General features: G+C 48.8%; 1 protein-coding gene across 2 annotated transcripts in view; it reads right to left on the bottom strand.

Moving 5' to 3' along the window:
* Nucleotides 1-17,790, bottom strand: part of GRIK4 (glutamate ionotropic receptor kainate type subunit 4) — a 455,581-nt gene that overhangs the window by 155,284 nt on the left and 282,507 nt on the right. For both annotated transcript variants that reach the window (XM_061202461.1, XM_061202462.1), the window contains exons 3-5: nt 17,494-17,658; nt 4,530-4,627; nt 129-294 (exon numbers count right to left, since the gene is read on the bottom strand). In XM_061202461.1, the coding sequence (XP_061058444.1) occupies nt 129-294; nt 4,530-4,627; nt 17,494-17,658 (429 nt within the window). The remainder of the gene's footprint in view (nt 1-128; nt 295-4,529; nt 4,628-17,493; nt 17,659-17,790) is intronic.

Below are 17,790 nucleotides of genomic sequence, written 5' to 3' on the forward strand. Positions count from 1 at the left end.
TGTCCTTCCCACGATTGGAAGGAGCCCGCCCCTTCTTGGCGTATCATCTGCAGCCGGGGGGCAAATCAATCAGGTTGAAATCAACACGACCTGACCGTCTCGGGTGGAGCCAGCCTGGGGAGACTTACATTCTGCTTTGGCACAGATGAGGCAGGCGGTGGTGCAATTGAAGAAGTTCAGGATCCCAGCTACAGCCACGCTGATGTCAGTGCTGCTGGGGTGGAGGTTCAGGGTTGTGAATCTCTGGAACTGGAACTTGATAAACTCCTCCGGGGCCACTTTGAAATGAGGGACCTGGGCGGAGGAGCAAAAGTGGGCAGTAGGGAAGATCCGGAACCAGCGAGACAAAAAGAAAAGAGGGATGAGTGAGACAAAGCTGCAGAGGGTGGCTTCTTTTGTAAAAGACCTTTGCCTGGCAAGAGATGGAACTTGCAAGACTCGGGGCACCCACTCCACAGAAGGAAGATGACGTGGCATCCATGACAACGCTTGAGACCCAGGATGGGAAGCCCTTCAGCCGGGGACCTGGATAAATGTACTGTGGACCTTGGAGCTGGGGTCTGTGGCCCTGAGAAGACAAAACAATAGGTCTTTATTCTCAAAGGAACTGCCCACTGCTGGGCAGAGAGACAAATGGCTCTTGAAGGCATAATCCTTATATTATTTTATGTGTGGTTAATGAATCAGAGCAGAGATGGCAAAAAGAGAAAAACACTGCCCTGGGGACTAAGGGAGGGGTCCCCTCAGCCCAGCCTAGCCAACAGATAAATAAACCAGCTCCCATCCTGGGTAAAAGCCTGGGATGGGTTCCTCTGTAGACTTAACGTGAGGAGGGGGAAGCGCTGCAGGCTGGGAAACCAACTAGAGGGCCTCCGGATGGAGCCCGGTAAATAAATACCTGCTTTGGCTTCATTAGGACAGTGTCAGCTTCCCTCTGCGTCTATTCCTGACATGTCAGGGAGGCACTGCCCCTGCCTTCTGCCTCTCTTCTCCAGGAAAGAGATATTAACAGGCTGGGATGGCTGCTTTACTGGCAGCTTAGGCTATTGGGTAGGTAATAGGAAAGTTAAAACGTAATAAGCTGCCATCCACCTTGATTTTATTATGTCACCCTGGTACCCAGAGCCAGAAGAGCTAAAGGCTGCTTGTGCCTCTATCAGAGATGGGGCTGAAACCTCAACCCTCATCCTCACGTAGGGTGCCCAGTGTGAGGGTCAGATTATTGTGAGCATGGGTTTGGACTGATGTGAAAGTGAGTAAGATTGAGGGTAGACAGCAAGAAGAACTTCCTGATGGTGAGTTGGTTGGTTCCTAGAATGGGTTATTCAGACATGATTGCAGAAGTTTTCTCTGCCTGGGCTGGCCCAGAGTCTGGGATGACATTGACACGGTCTCTGTAGGATTCTGCTACCTTATCCTTTTAAGCTTCTGGAAGAAGTCAGCCAGAGACCAGAGCTCCTCTGAGACTGGGAGGAGGGGAGGGTAAAGATTTAGCAGAAACTAGGGAGAAAATTCCTGAATTCAACTAGGATTAGCCCTTGAACCACAGAGAGAGGGCAACCAATATTTTTTAGCAGAGACTGAAAAGCATAGAATTGGGGAGAGACTGGTGAGTAATGACATTAAAGAGTGACGTTGACCTGGGGTGTGTCCTAAGGGGTCTTTCTTCCCACTGATATTTTGCAACACTTACAATCTGTCTAAAATGAATAACAAATGCACCTTGAAAGGAAAAAAGGTCACAGAAGGGTAAGATGGAGGCCAGGCTGGGCAGGGGCAGGTTGTCCAGGCTGGCTGGCTTACACATCTGAGCATCTCTGCCCAAGGCCCTCCCCGTGTGGCCATCCAGCCTACCGGGTTCCATCAGCAGCTAACTTACCGCCCTCCCGCCCCATAGAAAGTACCCTTAGAGATTCCCTTGGATCCACCAATCCCAGAGATGAAGCAGGCAAAAGGCTCAGGAAAGTGAAGACTCAGGAAAATGGGTTTTAGAGTCTACAGTCCTGGCTTTGCATCTGGATTCTGCTGTGTGATTTGGGGCAAACTGCTTAACCTGGCTAAGCTTCATTAACATGGAGAGACAACAGGTGCTTCTTGAGCTTTGGGAGAACAAAACGGGACCCTGTATGTGAAGGATGTACTAGTTCAGTTCCTAACATGTGGGGTAAGTGTTTAGGCAATGCCTTTTCTCATTCCCTTCCCCCTTTCTCCCCAAATCTTGCAGCTCCTGGAAAAGCTCTTAGGTCTGTATGTGCAAGGGGTGAGGGCTGAGGGGCCTCCCTAGGAAGGGGAGCTGGTGGGACGTCTCCAGCACAGCCTGGCATCTTGAAGGCTGCTGGGAGGCAGCCAGCTGCTCTGATGGGCCCAGGAAGGGATGGCCAGGCCAGTCCTGCTGAGTCTCTCTCTGGGACAAAGATCAATCCAAAATGGATCTGCAGGTGCAAATGCATCCCTGGAAGTCATCATGGAGGGGTGGGGGGGATGGAGAGGTGAGCGGCATGGAGGGGAGGGCAGCAAGGCAGAAAGCAGCCAGCCACAGGGGCTGCAGACATCTTAGCAGCATTTAAAAGAATGAACTCCTCAGTGAGAACTCCATTTCTTTTCCCTGAAGCTGAGGGGAATCAGTGTGAGGCAGTTCAGCCTCATAAAATATTAGAAGAAGTGCAAAATCTGAATGGAGAGGAAAGGTTGCTCTGGAAGGAACGTGACCAGACAAAGGAGGGGTAACCGTCTGGCCATTCCCTGGGCAGCACAGCCCGCCTGGCTGGTCAACGGCACAGGGTCCGGGGCGGCGGGATGGGAAGATGGGTGCAAATCAGGGTCTCCACCTCCGGCCTGAAATGCCAAGCAGGGTTAAGGGATGTGTTCGCTGAGATAAAATAGCCGCTGAACACCGAGAGGAGGCCATTCCGGAGTGGGGACTTGGGGGATGACTGTAGGGGACGGTGAGGAAAGTGTGCTGGGCAAGAAGGGGAGGGGGGAAAAAAAAGGAGAGAGCAGAAAAGAGGAAATGGGCAGCCGAAGTCTTGGCAACTTCACTTGGTGAAGATCACAGCGACCGGGAAATAACAACCTGCCACATATTTGACCTGTTACTTGGAGCCTGGCAAGAAAGATTTAAATTAAACATCAGGTCTAACTTGCAGGGGCCCAGGCCTGGGAGATGCTGGAAGGGACTGCAGTGGGACAGAAGCTCTTTTTTTGGCCTGGGCTGGCTCGGGAGTCATCTTTCAGGACATCTGGGAGGAAGGATGGGGAGTTGTCAACACAGACCCTGTCCATGGCCTGAAGCTCAAGGATTCAGACTACAGGGCAGTGGTAAGTAATACCCATTGCAGGACTGGAGCTAGGACGGCAGGGCACTCTACCGTGCTGATAACAATTCTTAGAGTGGGCTCCTAAAACAGAGAAGACCAATATTCTTCCCAAAGCCTCAGGGACCAAGCCCTCTGATCATAAGAGAAGGGGGAGCATCAAGGGAGTGGCTTCCAGAGGGCCTGGGGTAAGCAGGGGCCTGTCTGTTGCTCCACTGCCTCGGTGAGGGCAGCTCACTAAGGAGGTGCCCCATCCTACTGCAAGAACTGGATCCTCCCAAAGCTAACGCTTCTGGAAGGCTGAGCCTCTAGGCTCCCAGGACAGGTGCAAATTTCGCCCTTCCGTCCCCTGTCCCTGCGCCCTGCCCCTCCACAGCTCCTGACCATCAAGCTCCATCTGTTTCCAAAAGACCTGGCTAGAAGGCCCTTGGGAGGCTACGGGGTCACCTTGCCACTGTCTCCCAGGAATGTATCTGAAGGGGAAGGACTGATTGATTCCAAGAAGGACTAGGAAAGATTTCAGCAATAGAATCTCTGAAGTTTCCAATTTGTTTTCTCTGGGGGGAAAAGGAGGGAGAGAGTTGCTGGAATAGGCAGCAGGCCATTACTCAGAAACTCATCCCCGACCATCTTTATCTCCCAGGGAACGAGAGCTAGAGGGAATGGACCCAACACTTTGGAGAAGTAAACACTGGAATTGGTGAATGAAGAAGAAAGCGAAATAAAATCTCTTTTCTAGAGAACTTACAAAACAGAGGTTTTCAAACTTTATTTCAGCACTAAAATGTAGCAAGGCCTGGCCCCAAAGGCATTCTTCCCCAGAATCCCAATGTCTAAGCAGAGACTCCGCAGCTGTTCCTGTGGAGCTCAGACTTCTGCCCTCTTGGCCTCCCTTGGACCACCACCCTCCCCAGCCTCTCCCTCTACCTGCCGCCATCAAGGGACCCCACCTTCCCCTGTCACAGGACCCCAAGACTCGGAGGAGCTCAGCTTGAAAATCTTATGAAACTCTTCCTCTGAGTCCCCTCCATCCAAGCAACCTGAAAAAAGTAAGTGCCCAACAAAGGCCCAGTGCTTTTATTTGTGTTGATGTTATTAGTGACACCAACCAGACCTTGATTCACTCTTCCAGCCCTTAAGAATCCACGATATCTTTGGGCCTGGGGCACAGGCTGCCAGCCTGCAGAGAGTCCCCCAATCCTGCCCAGCACTCACCTCCTTCTCCCCGCAGATGTTGCTGATGATGGAGCTGGAGGCCGGGCTGGAGGATGGTCCCAGGACAGCGACCACTCCCTTGGGAAGGATCTGACACACTGCAGCCAGCGGCAGGGGCACAACGTGGGGAGCAGGAAAGGAAACAAGGCGCTCATCAGGTGGGGCGTGGGCTTCGGCCTCGAGTCCTCCGATCTCCCCCCGCTGGCCCCTCACCTCCCGCCCACCCCCGTCCCCGTCCCCTCTCCTATTCTTCCAAACCCAGTGCCTCTCCTCCCCTAGACTACTGGGCTCCAGGACAGTTTTATTGGAGTTTATGGATGGTATTAAATGAGGAAATGACCCAGGTTATGACAACATACGGCCTCAGCCAACAGGGTGTATAAATTGTCTGGGCTGTCACCGAAGGACGGAGGCGCACAGCGGAAACCTGCACCTCCCACCCCCTTTCTGCCTAGCCTGCAGGATGGGTGCTGGGAGCCTGGGCATGGCTGCTGCAGGGGCTACGGGTCCAGCTCACAGGACGGCCAGCCAGCATGCAATCTGTTAGCACCCCGCCAAAGAGAAAGAAAGAGAGTCTAGAGAGGAAAAAAGGTAGACAAACAGAGAGAAAAAGGATAGCGAGGATGATGCAGGCAGAGAGAAGAAAGCAGCTCAGCTAAAGTCAAAGGGAACAGGAGAGAGAGAGGAGAAGGAAGAGAGAGAGTGAGTGGTCGAGAGGGCCCTCATCTTTCAATGCCACCCTCCTTTCACCTGGCCTGGAGCCTGGTGCTCCTGCTTCCCTGAGCCCATCACGTGCCTTCCTGACCAACCAGCACGCTCTGTGACCTTGTACCTCCCCCTGGGGAAGGCACCCTTCCCTCCTCTACCCCGGAGGCTCACTCATCTGTCAAGGAGAACCTCAAATGCCACCTTCTCCTTACCCCTCCCGCAACTCCTTTAAGTGGAATTCATCCTCCCTGGGGCTCCGAGGCCCGTGGATTTTCCCTCTGTTCTAAGATACTTGTAAATGTGTCTGTTTCAGTTTGTTGTTTAGACGTGTTTCTCCTCTCACTAGATTTCAAACCTCTTAAAGGCCAGAGCTGAGACGTATTTATCTCTAAATCCCCACTTCGCATTTCCCTGGTGTCCAGCACAATGTTTTCTAAGCGCCCGGTTCATGTTTGTCCAATGAATGAGTGGATGGGTAGGACACGCAGTCAGAAGAGGAGAGAATGTAAGATTTTAAAATGCTACATCCTTTCGAATTATGGTTTTCTCCAGATATAGGCCCAGGAGTGGGACTGCTGGGTCGTATGGTAGTTCTATTTTTAGATTTTTAAGGAACCTCCATACTGCTCTGCACAGTGGCTGTACAAATTTACATTCCCACCAACAGTATAGGAAGGTTCCGTTTTCTCCACACCCTCTCCAGCATTTATTGTTTGTAGATTTTTTGATAATGGCCATTCTGACCGGTGTGAGGTGATACCTCATTGTAGTTTTGATTTTACAGTAGCCAGGACGTGGAAGCAACCTAAATGTCCGTCGACAGAGGAATGGATAAAGAAGATGTGGTACATATATACAATGGAATATTACTCAGCCATAAAAAGGAACGAAATAAAAATGAAAATTGCAGCAACATGGGTGGACCTAGAGATTGTCATACAGAGTGAAGTAAGCCAGAGGGAGAAAGACAAATATCGTATAATATCGCTTATATGTGGAATCTAGAAAAATGCTACAGATGAACTTACTTGCAAAGCAGAAATAGAGTCACAGAGGTAGAAAACAAGCTTATGGTTACCAAGGAGGGAAGGAGGGGGTGGGATGAATTGGGAGATTGGGATTGACATATATACACTATTGATACTATGTATAAAATAGATAACTAATGCGGACCTACTGTACAGCACAGGGAACTCTGCTCAGTGCTCTGTGGTGACCTAAATGGGAAGGAAATCTAAAGAAGAGTGGATATATGTATATATATAGCTGATTCACTTTGCTGCACAGCAGAAACTAACACAACACTGTAAAGCAACTATACTCCAATAAAAATTAATTTAAAAAAATGTTACAGACTGAGAAAGGAAGGGGGGAAGAAAAGGAGAAAGCAGACAGAGAGAGAACGTAGGACAATTCTCAGCACACACATGGTGATATCAGAACCACAGAGCTGCCCCTCGGATTATGTATGCTCTGTGGTTCCCAGTCGCCCTACGAGACGTCCTTCTCTGCAAACCTCAAAGCTCAACTCTGGACACATTTTCCTCCTACTCACATCAAGAGTCAGGTCAGTAGAGTGAGGTTAAGGAATCAGTCCAAGGATCCTTACTGAGCCAGCTGCAAAGCCACGTCTGCAACCTGGGTGCTCTTTCTCCTAAAGCAGAGTCCTAACCACTGGCCCATACAGCCAAGTTATGGCTCTAATGGGGCACAGGCGGTGGGGTAGAGCACCAGGGTTCAAATCCCGGTGCTGTAATTTATCACACAAATGACAGATCTGTAATGTATCACACAAACGATAGATCTGTGGGGTCTTCTTTCAGCCTGAGGCTCAGGCGGGGGTCCTTTAACATCGTGGATCTCAGCTGACTGACAGGTTGCCAGCAGTGGATGCCTGAGGGGGACTCAGTAGTACCAAGTGTCAGAACCGTCCCCAGCAACAGAGTAACTGTGGACAGGCTTTACCTTCGAAGAACGCTCTTCAAAGTTCAAGCTACTTCCGTGGCTTGAACAGAAGTAGCTAGGGGCTGCCAGGGGCTCTAAATTCATTGGCCATCAAATTCCTATTCCTACAGCAGCCTCAGGGGTGGAGCTTAGTTCCTGATTTTACCTATAAGGCAACAGCATCCTAGGGATGTTAAGTGACTCCCCGTAAAGTCACACACCTAATAAAGGTCTGAGCCAGCGCTGGAATTCAAGTCTGCGGACCCCATCCAGTGTTTGTCCCACTACCTATTTTGTCTGCCCTACTCCTTGCAGCCACTTCGCCCATCTCTTTTCAACCCCTTACAGTTGAAGTCCACACCCCATCCTGTTCTGCTGCACCTGCTTCCTTCCCCAAGGTCACCAATGTCTCTTAGCAGTTCTTATCTCTCTTTTTGTAGCATTTGATGCCGCCGATTGCATTGTTCTTTTGAATTTCATGACACTATCCGATCCTGATTCTCAGCCGCTTCTCTGATTGGTCTTTCTCACTTCCTTAGCCAACTCCTCTTCCTTCTCCTCTCCACTAAATTCAGATTTTGTCCATGCCTCACTCTCCCTGGGCAATCTCGACCTTGCCTGTGGACTCCACATCTCATCTCTGCCCAGGTGATCCTACACCCTGACCCATGTCCTGGGTTACAAAACAAGCTCCATCTACCTGCTGGGCGTTGCCACAGGGACTTCCATCTGGTGTCTCTTCCGGCAGAGAGGCAGAAAGCACAGTCCTTAAGAGCACGAACTCTGATGCAAGCCTATCTGAGTGTGAGTCTTGACTGGGTCACTTACTAGCTGTGAGACCTTGAGCAAGTTACCCAAACTCTCTGAGACTGCTTTCTTATCTATAGAACTGGGATGCTAACAGCACCTCTCCTGCAGGGATGTCGTGAGAATTAAAGTGAGTTAATACATACAAGGCACTTAGAGTGGTACTGACGTGCTACAGGACTCATTATTATTATTCCCAATACATCATGTCTGTTATATACTTTTCATACATAATCTGATTTGCTCTCCACACTGCCAGGAAGATTCATTATTATCACCACTTTACAGATGGTGAAACTGAGGCTTAGAAAATTTAAGTGACTTGTTCAAGGTCACACAGGTCATATATGGTAGAGCTGGGCTTGAATTTGGAGATCCATCTGGAATCAAAGCCCAAGCTCTTAACCACTTCACTTTACCCCCTTAGCTCCTGAAGTTCAAACCGTGGTCGCCCTTGACTCTTCCTTACCTTTCCTTACTGCATCTACTCACTCGCTATACCAATCAGGGGCCAGGTTCTGACCATTTGACCTGCTCATCCCCCACCATCCTTTCCTTCCCACTCCCACTGTCACAGATCCATCAGCCCCTTTTGCTACCTGCCTCCTAAGGGCTTTCTCCGTCTCCAGGATTCTTCATTTTCCAATCTGTTCTCCAAAGCGAGGCCAATTATAATCCTAAACGCAGGTCTGTGTGCTCCTGCAGGGCAGAAAGCTTGTCTTATTTATCTCTGTGTCCTCCATGCCTAGCACAGGGCTGGACTCAGAGTTACGTGCTCAATAAATAGCTGTTGAACCACACTGAAGCCCACTCAACTCTTCTCATAGAAAATTGGAAATAAACTAAATGTCCAATCATAAGGCAATAGTTATCTAAAGTGTGGGTCATATACCCAAGTGGAATATTACTTAGGCATTTAAAATGCTTATGAACAGTTTATAATAATATTAAAAATATTTATGTAATAATATTAAGAGAAAGAAGCAGGATATGAAATTATATGTATATCTACATGAAGGCTACAACTAAGCAAATACAGAAAATTGTTATGCACTGAGGAGTGATTGGAAGAAGAGGTTATAAAAGCCCACATTTATTAAGTGCTACTTATGGTCCATTCTAAGCACTTTATGTGAATTGACTTATTTAATTCTGGCAACAACCTGATGTGATAGATACTGTTACTGTCACCCTCATTTTACAGATAAGAAAACAGAAAAGTTAAAGGGCAGAGTCAGGATTCAAACTCCCAGTCCCTCACTCCAGGGTCAGCTCTTTAACCACTGCGCATCTCCTCCCACCTCACGCCCGCTCACCTGGAACACACTCCATACTTTCCTACCTGAACCTACTCCCAAGTTGTTCTCTCCGACTAGACCAGGGGTCTTAACCTTCTGTCTGAGATCTATGGGCAGAAGTCAGTGGTCTGTGAACATTTTGGGGGAAGAAAAATGGCATTATTTTCTCTAACCCCTAACAGAAATTCAGCATTTCCTTCAATTTGGAATATAGGCAATAAACCACAGTATATTAGCAGTTGTTGTGACTTTGTCATTGATAGACATCGTGAGTGTTTTCATATCACATTACAGTGCTGCAGATGTCTTGAAATATCATTCATATGCATAATTACTTTGAAATTATACTAGTAGTTAGGTTTGGCTATTGAATACATTAATAAAGAAATACATACATTAATATATCACTATTAAATATTTTAACTGTATTTCCATATAATTGGTTTCCCTGGTCATCCTATCTATGTAATTTTATTCATTTAAAAACTTTTTTCTGAGAAGGAGTCCATTAGCACCCACAGACTACCATGGTCTAGGCCCTCTCTTGCCCTTCCGCCTGGAAAACTCCTACTGATCCTCCAGTGCCCCACTCAGTTCTTGCCCATAGGTGAGAAGGTGCCGTTCCCTCCCAATATTCACATCACACCGTGGCTCTGAATCAGCTTCATGCTGGGCAGGTCAGCATCCCTGTTCTCTGAATTCCTGGCCAGCTTCTGCCCCAAGCTAGCTCATTATGCCTGGTCTCAGTAAGGAGAAGCTTCGCCTAAAAAGAAATTCTTACAGAAGGTCACAATCCCTTATTCCCAATTCCAAAATCCAAAAGGCTCTGAAACTGAATGGTTTCATCAAACTCATTTGGTGGTAAAATCTGATCTAAATAGATAGATGTGAAGCTCTTTATAATATATGAATATCTGAATGTAAGCATGCATTTAATTTTGAGTGTGGGGTTCAGCCCCAAGCCCCATCTGAGATGCTACTTAATGTATGGTGTAAGCACCACGTGACCTTTCCAGTATCCGGCAAGTTCTGAAATCTAAACACATCTGGCCTCAAGGGTTCGTGGACCTGTGCCTGCTGTTGTGAGTGTCCATCTCCCATTTCCCACTGGATCGGAAACTCCTTGAAGGCAGGGGTCACATTTATTCAGTCCTGGCAAAAAGGAATTAGTCAACAGATGTTTGTTCAACTGAATTGAAATGATTCAAAATGAGTGCAATGAAAGTGAATTATCATCTTCCCAGCAGCCATGGCCTGGGGATTTCCTGGGATCTGGGAATTGTTCTTTCATTCCCTATGAAGGGTGCAGGCATCGTTTCAGTAGAAATGAAAATCAGTTATAAAGGACCTCAGTTCTGAAACTTCCTGGACCCTGTTTCTGCAGGCCCCGGCTGTCCCGTGAGGCTCTCTGAGCAGTTTGAGGGGTGGAGGAGAGGGAGGTGCACTCTACTTCTGCCTCCCAGGGAGCAGGGAGAGGTGAGTGATGTTGCCATGGCAACCAAGTTTACCAGCCAGCAGAGGAGTTGGAAGGCAACTGACAGAGCAGCTGCAGGAATAAAACGCCATGATGGGATGTTGTAAGAAGGGGAAACTTCTTCCCCTGGAGATACCAGCTCCGGCCTGGGCTTGAAGTCTCCTTAGACACCCGGGCTGGACAGGAGGTGCTTATGGGAACTTCACCTTCTCTGAGTCTTCACAGGGAGGGGAAGGGTCTGGCTGTGCTAAAGGTGGTGCAGAGCAGTTACTCACAGGCTCACTGGTGGCAGGCCCTCCAGGGAAGGGGCAGCTTCCGGGGTGGGGACGAGGAAACTGGGGCTTCTTTATTTACAGCGTGGCGCTCCCTGAGCCCCTGTGGTAAACAATCGGGGCCACCGGTAGCTGATAACGATGTGGAGCAGAGGCCGGAAAGACACTTCAGGGCGCCGAAGCCCGAGTGGGGCAGGAGGGCAGGTCTCTCTGTGTGCTTGGTCTTGCTGTGCACTGAGCACAGAGTAGAGCCCTCACTATCCGGAGTGAGGCAAACAACCGTCTCCATCAGCACCCAGAACCACCTGCTCCTTGAGCCAGAGCCTCGGGAGCATGGTCCACTCTCAGTTCTGTGAATGGACCAGGGGCTGAATGGACTGGCCTTGCTGGCCTCAGAGCCGAGAGGGGCGCTGTGAGGGTGCAGTGCCAGGTCTCTGCACTGTCATGCCCCACAACGGGGACCTCCCTGGTCAGCGTGCCCCAGGGTATCGGAGAACTCAAAACTGCCACTGGCTGTCACAGGGATGAAATGAACAGTGTGGGGAATATAGTCAATGATAATGTAATATCTTTGTATGGTGACAGATGGTAACTAGACTTATCATGGTGATCATTTTGTAATACATAGAAATATCAAATCATTATGTTACACACCAGTAACCAACAGCGCTGTAGGTCAATTATTCTTCAAACACAAACAAACCAACTCATAGGAAAGATCAGATTCATGGTTACCAGAGGCAGAGGGTGCAGGGAGGGGGAATTGGATGAAGCAGTCAAAAGGTACAAACTTCCAGTTATAAAAGAGCTAGGGATGTAACGTACAACGTGATAAGTATCATTAACACAGCTGTATGGTATATATAAAAGTTGTCAAGAAAGTAAATCCTAAGAGTTCTCATCACAAGGAAAAAATTTTTACTATTTCTTTAATTTTGTATCCATGTGAGATGATGGACGGTCACTAAGCTTACTGTGATAATCATTTCACGATATATGTAAGTCAAATATTATGCTGTACACCTTGAACTTACACAGTGCTGTATGCCGATTGCGTCTCAATAAAACTGGAAGGAATACAAACCCACCGTTGGCTCCTCTCACCAACGGCGTATCATTCAAAGCCCTCAGCCTGGTCCCAGACCACCATGTACGGGGAGTTTACACATGCAGGCACCGGGCTGGCAGACACAATACCACCCTGAATCCTTACAACCATCCAGAGGGCGAGGAGTTACAATACTAGTTCTACTACTAAATAATACTAATAGGTGAAATTTATCAAGAGTTCACCTGACTCCTGGCACTGCTCTAAGTTTTCTAAGCGCATCATCTCACTTAATCTTTCAGCAACCTCATGAAGTGAGAACTCTTATTGTTCCCATTTTACAGATGAGGAGTTTGAGGCACAGGAGATAAACCCCCCGGTGCTGGGGATTAGGATCCTGACTGCTATTCTACAGAGCTCTCCAGTCCTGGCCTTCACCACCGCCCCCGGCAGACGCTCCCTGTTTTAGCCACACCCAGCTGTCATTGTGCCCCAAGGTATTCCGTTTTTTTTCCTTCCTCAAGCATGCTATTAAGGCTTCTGCGTGGATGCCCTCACTTGTCAAACATTCCAAGCTCTGGCCCAGCGGCCTTGCCTGACCGCCTAGCTACACCTATGACCTATTTCTGACCTCCTTCTGCCCTTGTCTGAGCCACTCCCTGGCAAGCCCACAGCAGAGCTACTGAGACTTATGTCACTTTTCAGATGTGTGGTCTTAGCTGCTTCCTGGGAAAGACTGAGAGCCTCAGTTTTCCCATCTGTAAAATGAGGAGGTTGGGCCAGGCCATTTCTAACCACTGTAATTCAATGCATTTCTGAGTCCCTGTTATGCATATGTGAGGTGGGACAGGCAAGCAGGGAATGCGTGTTGAATGACTCATCACTATTCGGATGCCTTTCTCTTCTGGCTTCTCACCTTTTTCCCTTATGCCGACTTGGAGTCATTCTATTGAGCTGAGGGAGGGATGTTAGCCTTTACTTACTAGAAGCAGCTCTGAATCAGCGGAGGTCGTGCCCACAGAACCTTCGAGAAGCTCGGGATCCTGTGCAGGAGGGGCAGCTGGAACCTCATGCTCTGTGCCCATCTCCAGGCACTGGGGCCTCACGGGGCCCGAGAACCAGTGAGCCTCTGGGTTTCCAGGGGAAACAGTGTGGACAGCTGATAGCACGCTTGTCCTCCTAGAGACAAGCCAGGGCAGAGGTGAGGGTCTGATAGGGAGGCTCCTGCTTTTAGCTCTGCAGTAAATTAAACCTCAGACTGGCTCTGGCAGCAGCAGGGATGGTGCCTCAGGGTGTCTGGGTGATAAGGGAGGGGGTGGCACTTAGTTTAGCTCTAATACATTCGCTGTAGGAGACACAGGGATCTATAGGAACAGAGGAGGGCGATGCTGTGGGAGCTTTCTGCACAAGAAAAGCAGAGATGGAGATAAGATACTTGAGCAAGGAGGGAGGGATGGGAGGTGACCTGATAGGTCTTGTCCAGCCCTCTTATTTCAGATCTGTGGGCTGCGCAGAGGGAGCTGGGAAGTCAAACATCAAGAAGCCTGAGGCAATGATGGTGACCAGGCAGAGAGGTAGAGGGGATCAGACGTGGGTCTGAGGAAGCTTTACGGGTGGCCCTCACTTTAAATAAACCCACTATATGAAAATCTATGTGAACCAGATAAAAGTGGGGTGGTTTGCTACTTGTATCTTTCCAGTGTCCAGGTTGTTATTAACACCCCGTGTGATACTTTCCATCTCCCAGCCTTGCTTTCAACTATCAAAAGAGATGGTTGAACTCCAGCATCTTTAGTTTTACACTTCATCCTCTTTGATTCTGAAATTGCCATTGTTTCCCTTGAATGACACGCCCGTCCCAAATGTGACTCATTATTTGTGCAGAGTTTTTGAAATTCACCTATTGCCGAGAGCGGGCACAAGAGTACCCTGTAGGATTGCTACCATCTCCATTTAGATCAGAGCCGCTGCTTTCCGCAACCAAGAATGTCATCACTAGGATCTCTTTTATCCCCTTGCAGCGGAGTCTCTGGGCACCCGGTGACAGGTGTGAGGTTGGGGGCATTCGTCAGGGCCCCAGAGCCACTCAAGTAGTTTTACATTAACAATGCAAATCAACCCCAGGCCACTAGCCCAGGGAAGACACAGCCACCACGAGACTGAGCAGTGGCTGGCTCTGGGAGGCACGCAAAGGCTCAGAGCTGTCGGATGCATCAACCCAGAAAACGGGAAAGAGAGGGGAATATCCAATTATGATCGAGGCCCCACGAGGCACCTGACATTAAGACAGGCGGTGTGAGAGGAGCCCGGGAGGTAGACGGTGCTGCCAGGTAGGGATGGCTGAACCCTGAGACAGGGAGAGAGACATGATGGTAAGAGGGGGAGGAAGCCAGCTCCAAGGTGGGGAGGTGGTGGCGGTGAGAGAATAAAGCCAACAACGAAATCCATAGCTGCCACTTACTAACTACCTGGTATGTGCACGGTGCTAGTGAACTCACCTGCACTGTCTCGTGTCTTGCTCCGGATGACCCTAGGAGGTGTTATTACCATCACCTCATTTTACGAATGAGGAAACGGAGGCACGAAATGGCTAAGCAGCCTGTCCACTGTCACACAGCTAGTAAATAGCAGAGCCAGGATTGAAACCTGGTCGGTCTGATCCTAAAATCCACACTCCTACTCTCTATACCACAGTCTCCCCAACGTAGGGATCGCAGAGCTGTTGTTCCTCCTTCATCTGGGGATCCTGCCTCCTTTTAATCTCCTTCCCCCATCCCGCCACTGACCCCCCCCCCAGTCCCGCCCCATCCCGCTTCAGCTAAACGCGGTAACCCACCACCCACTCTCCCCCTTACTGTGGGAGGGAAAGAGCGGGGCTGGAAGCTTTCTATGAACTATCTGGGTGGTGTTTAAAATCCACTGTGGGAGAGCAGCTCAGGCTTTAGATGAAAAGCCTTTGGGGTAGAAAGATCCAAAAGCCTTCTTTGCTAACAAATGCTAATCATGCCTCAAACACAGTGAGATGTAAAAGCTGAACCAAGGGCCACGTGTTAGTAAAATACTTGGTGCCTAAAAGAGGGGCCTTAGAAAGATGCTCCAAAGGTCTGTAATGTGGAATAAAGATATCAGTTTCCTTTCTTCCCCTGATTCATCCAGCTTAATATTTTAGATGTATTGACTCCACTAAGCCTGGGTCATTGGGAGAAGAAATTTACGTCTGCTAATGACCCCCATCCTCAGTGGGCAATCCATGCTTTCTGTTCTGCGAGGGAAACCCTGAAGAACCAAAGAAAAAGAAGGGGGAGCTGGTTTTTCAAAGAATAGACTACAGAACTATTTAGCAATCTGGACTCCTGTCTGCGACCTGCCCTCATGGTCAAAAAAACCCCACTACAATACAGACAGGACCAGGAGATTCATGAGAAGTCATTGCTGGTATTTCTGCTTTCATTTTGAAGATTCTGAGAAATCTGAATCTTCCTTTCGTTGGACTAGAATTTTACCTCTATGACAACTAGAATTTCTACCTGTGCCCTGCTGAATCCCCATTGCCTAGGATAGAGTCCAGCAGGCACTCACTAAATATTTACTGACTGACCAAGTGAATAAATGAATGACGATTCCAGGTACCTGTTCCACCATGCCTTCTTCTGAAGGAATCTGTGTCCATACATCCTGCTGGCCTCAACAACCCTGTTTTGTGTGACAGAAATCCACCCTCAGTCTTTAGGAGTGGACTTTCTCCCCAAGGGTAGTTCTTAGGTCATCTGGTCAATGCCTGTGGCTTGTGAGACCAGCCATGGCAAGATGAGTTGGACCAATCAGATCCTCTACCTTGAAAATCCAAACCAAGAGGCACTGAGGGAAGCTGCACACTGAAGAGAGACTGTAAGCCACCTGAGGGCAGGGACTGTGTCTATCTTGTTTTCTGCATTGTTCCCAATGCATGATACCCTGAGTCAGGCCTGAAATAGAGCAAATGCTCTATAAAAGTTTCCTGAATGGATAAACAAATTGTCAACTGGGCCTGGATGGCCATTATGGGACATGATGAATAAACCAGGGAAACCAAAGTAGCAGAGAGGGAAGAGCAAGGATCCTATACAACAAGAGCACTAAAGACGCTGTGAGACAGACAGAGAGCCCCTGCCTTCCTCCCGTCCCGCTCTCTTTGGATCCATACAATATCCTACCAATTGTACTTAAGCCAGTGTAAATGTGTTTCTTCTGCTGCAAAATTAATAACCCAGATGAGAGCATCACTGGACCCACAGGCAGAAGACCAGATGTCTGACATGTATATTTAAGCGAGTTGTTCTTTAGTTTGGTTTGCTTTTGCCATTGAGTGTCAAAGGTTGAAATGGGCTAGAAAGGGAGGAGATGGGACTCCAGAGCCTTAGGGAACGGAGGCCATCATCTCTCTGGGCTGAGGGTCTTCCCCTCCTTCCCTCTGAACTGGAATTGTTCATCTCCAGCTTAGCTACAAGCCACCACCCCACTAACCTGGAAGCTCATCTTGTAAAGTCATCAAAGTAATACCAGCCACACACCAGAGAAGTGCAGGGGAGGTGGAGTGGATGGGACACTAGACTTGCAGGGTTGTGATGCAAGTTCAGGGTCCAGGACTTGCTCAGCCATTGACTAGCTCTGGGGTTGGGCAAGTTATCCAATGTCTTTGAGCCTCAGTTTCTTTGGTAAAGTGGGAATAATAACACTTAACTCTCTGGTTGTTGGGAGAATTAAAAGCAGTGCCCAGCACATAGGAGGGGCTCCATAAGTGTGACTGGAGTGACCTACTGAGTATGAATGTGAAGCACTGCAACTCACAGAGGATTTTCCTATATTGCAAGTCATTTAAATCGCACAATGACTTGCAAGATTTGCAAAGTAGACCTTAGCGTTCCCATTTTACGGATGAAGAAACTGAGGTTAAACAGAATCACTGACTTGTCCAAAGTTACCCATAGAGTGAGTGGCTGACGTCCAGCCCAAGTCTCAGCTTCTTCCCACAACGCTGCCCTCAGCAAAAGAAAGCAAGACAGGAAACAGATGTGCCATGACTATGCTTCCCTGGGGCTGGCTGAATCTCTCCTTTCTTAATCCCATATAAGGTTTCATTCAGGGATCTGTGTACAAAATGTCCAGGAGATGAATGAATCAATATATGAAGGAATGAATGAGTGGGTTAATGAAGGAATGAATGAATTCCCTGTCTTAATTCTATTCCACACATGATTTGCAACAAAACCTGGGATCTTGTCTAGACTAAGCCCTATAGGGTTTCCTGGTGCATGTTTCTCTTCCTCTCTTGGGAATATCTACATCACATGCCCGGCGATGGGTGCGGCTCACACCACCAGCCCCTCCTCTGCCAGCAAGGGAAGCAGAGGGCAGCCCTGCCCATGCTACGTACTGGTTTCTGCAGTCTCGTACTCGCTGTCTCTGAGAAGCTCAAAGATGTCCACTTCGACCTTGGCCTTGCCCAGCCTCTCGGGAGCACGGTTGATGCGGTTCTTGGCCAGGGTGATGGACAGCCGCTCCCCTCTGCTGCACTCCATGGGGTCATCCAAGATAGCAGCTGTGGGCAGGCAACCACATGGACACAGTTGGTACCCTCTACCGTTACGCCTCCTGCTGCTCCAGTCTTCCCCCAGTGCCGCCTTCCACCTCCACCCTGCCATCCTCAGAACTGTCCCCAAAGCAAGTCCTC

The sequence above is a fragment of the Eubalaena glacialis genome, chromosome 10 (genome assembly GCF_028564815.1).
Source record: "Eubalaena glacialis isolate mEubGla1 chromosome 10, mEubGla1.1.hap2.+ XY, whole genome shotgun sequence".
Classification (NCBI taxonomy): Eukaryota; Metazoa; Chordata; class Mammalia; order Artiodactyla; family Balaenidae; genus Eubalaena; species Eubalaena glacialis.